At 38.8% G+C, this 846-nt stretch overlaps 1 protein-coding gene across 1 annotated transcript in view; it reads right to left on the bottom strand.

The window, feature by feature from the left end:
- ZNF81 (zinc finger protein 81) overlaps nt 1-279 on the bottom strand; it is a 14466-nt gene extending 14187 nt beyond the window's left edge. The window contains exon 1 of the mRNA XM_007958394.1: nt 180-279. Coding sequence (XP_007956585.1) covers nt 180-279 — 100 coding nt within the window. The remainder of the gene's footprint in view (nt 1-179) is intronic.
- Nucleotides 280-846: the final 567 nt, after the last annotated feature.

The raw sequence follows: 846 nt of genomic DNA, 5'->3' as shown, positions 1-846 counted from the left end.
AATATTGATTAACTTGTGATTGATTGTATGACATATGAATGGTGCACTTTTCCCATGTTAAACTTGTATATAAGTTTGAGAATAATCATAATAAAATGGGCACTGCTTTGCAATGGCTCTGAGTGTCCCTCCTGTTCCCATCCTTTAACTTTTCTTTCATTTTTAACTCATTCTCTTACCCCCTGTTCTAGAATTGTCACACCGGCCGCGACAGTCATAATATCTTAATATCCTTTTAATATCTATAAAATCTGTAACGATGCTTTCTTTTTCATTCATGGCATTGGTTATTGTTGTTGTTAGGTGCTGTAGAGTCAATTCTGGCTCGTGGTGACTCTTTGTATAACAAAACAAACACTGACTAGACCTGTGCCATCCTTATAATTGTTGCTCACTATCCTCAGCATTTGTCTGTCAGTTTGTTGTACTGTAGTGGATGCATGTTGCTGTGATGCTGGAAGCTATGCCACTGGCATTTCAAATACCAGCAGAGTCACCTATGGTAGACAGGTTTCAGTGGAGCTTTCAAACTACGACAGACTAGGAAGAACATGGCGATTTACTTCTTAAAAAACTGAACAGTGAAAATGGCATTGGTAAAATGTGTTTTCTCTTTTTATTAGTTTTGCTATAGATTAACCAATTGCATTAATCTTTTCGAAGAACAAACATTTGGCTTTGTTAGTTGTCTACTGTATGTCCTGAGTTGCAAACTTAGATCACCAAATTTAACAGTGGTTAGACAATATACAGGGAGCTCTGGTAGCATAGTGGTTAAGAGACTTGCCTGCTAACCAGACGGCTGGCGGTTCAAACCCACCAGCCACTCCTCGGAAGGAAGGTTGG

Source organism: Orycteropus afer, unplaced genomic scaffold (genome assembly GCF_000298275.1).
Source record: "Orycteropus afer afer isolate SDZICR_OR568_19922 unplaced genomic scaffold, OryAfe1.0 scaffold00957, whole genome shotgun sequence".
Lineage (NCBI taxonomy): Eukaryota > Metazoa > Chordata > Mammalia > Tubulidentata > Orycteropodidae > Orycteropus > Orycteropus afer.
This window is presented reverse-complemented; position numbering and strand designations above follow the sequence as displayed.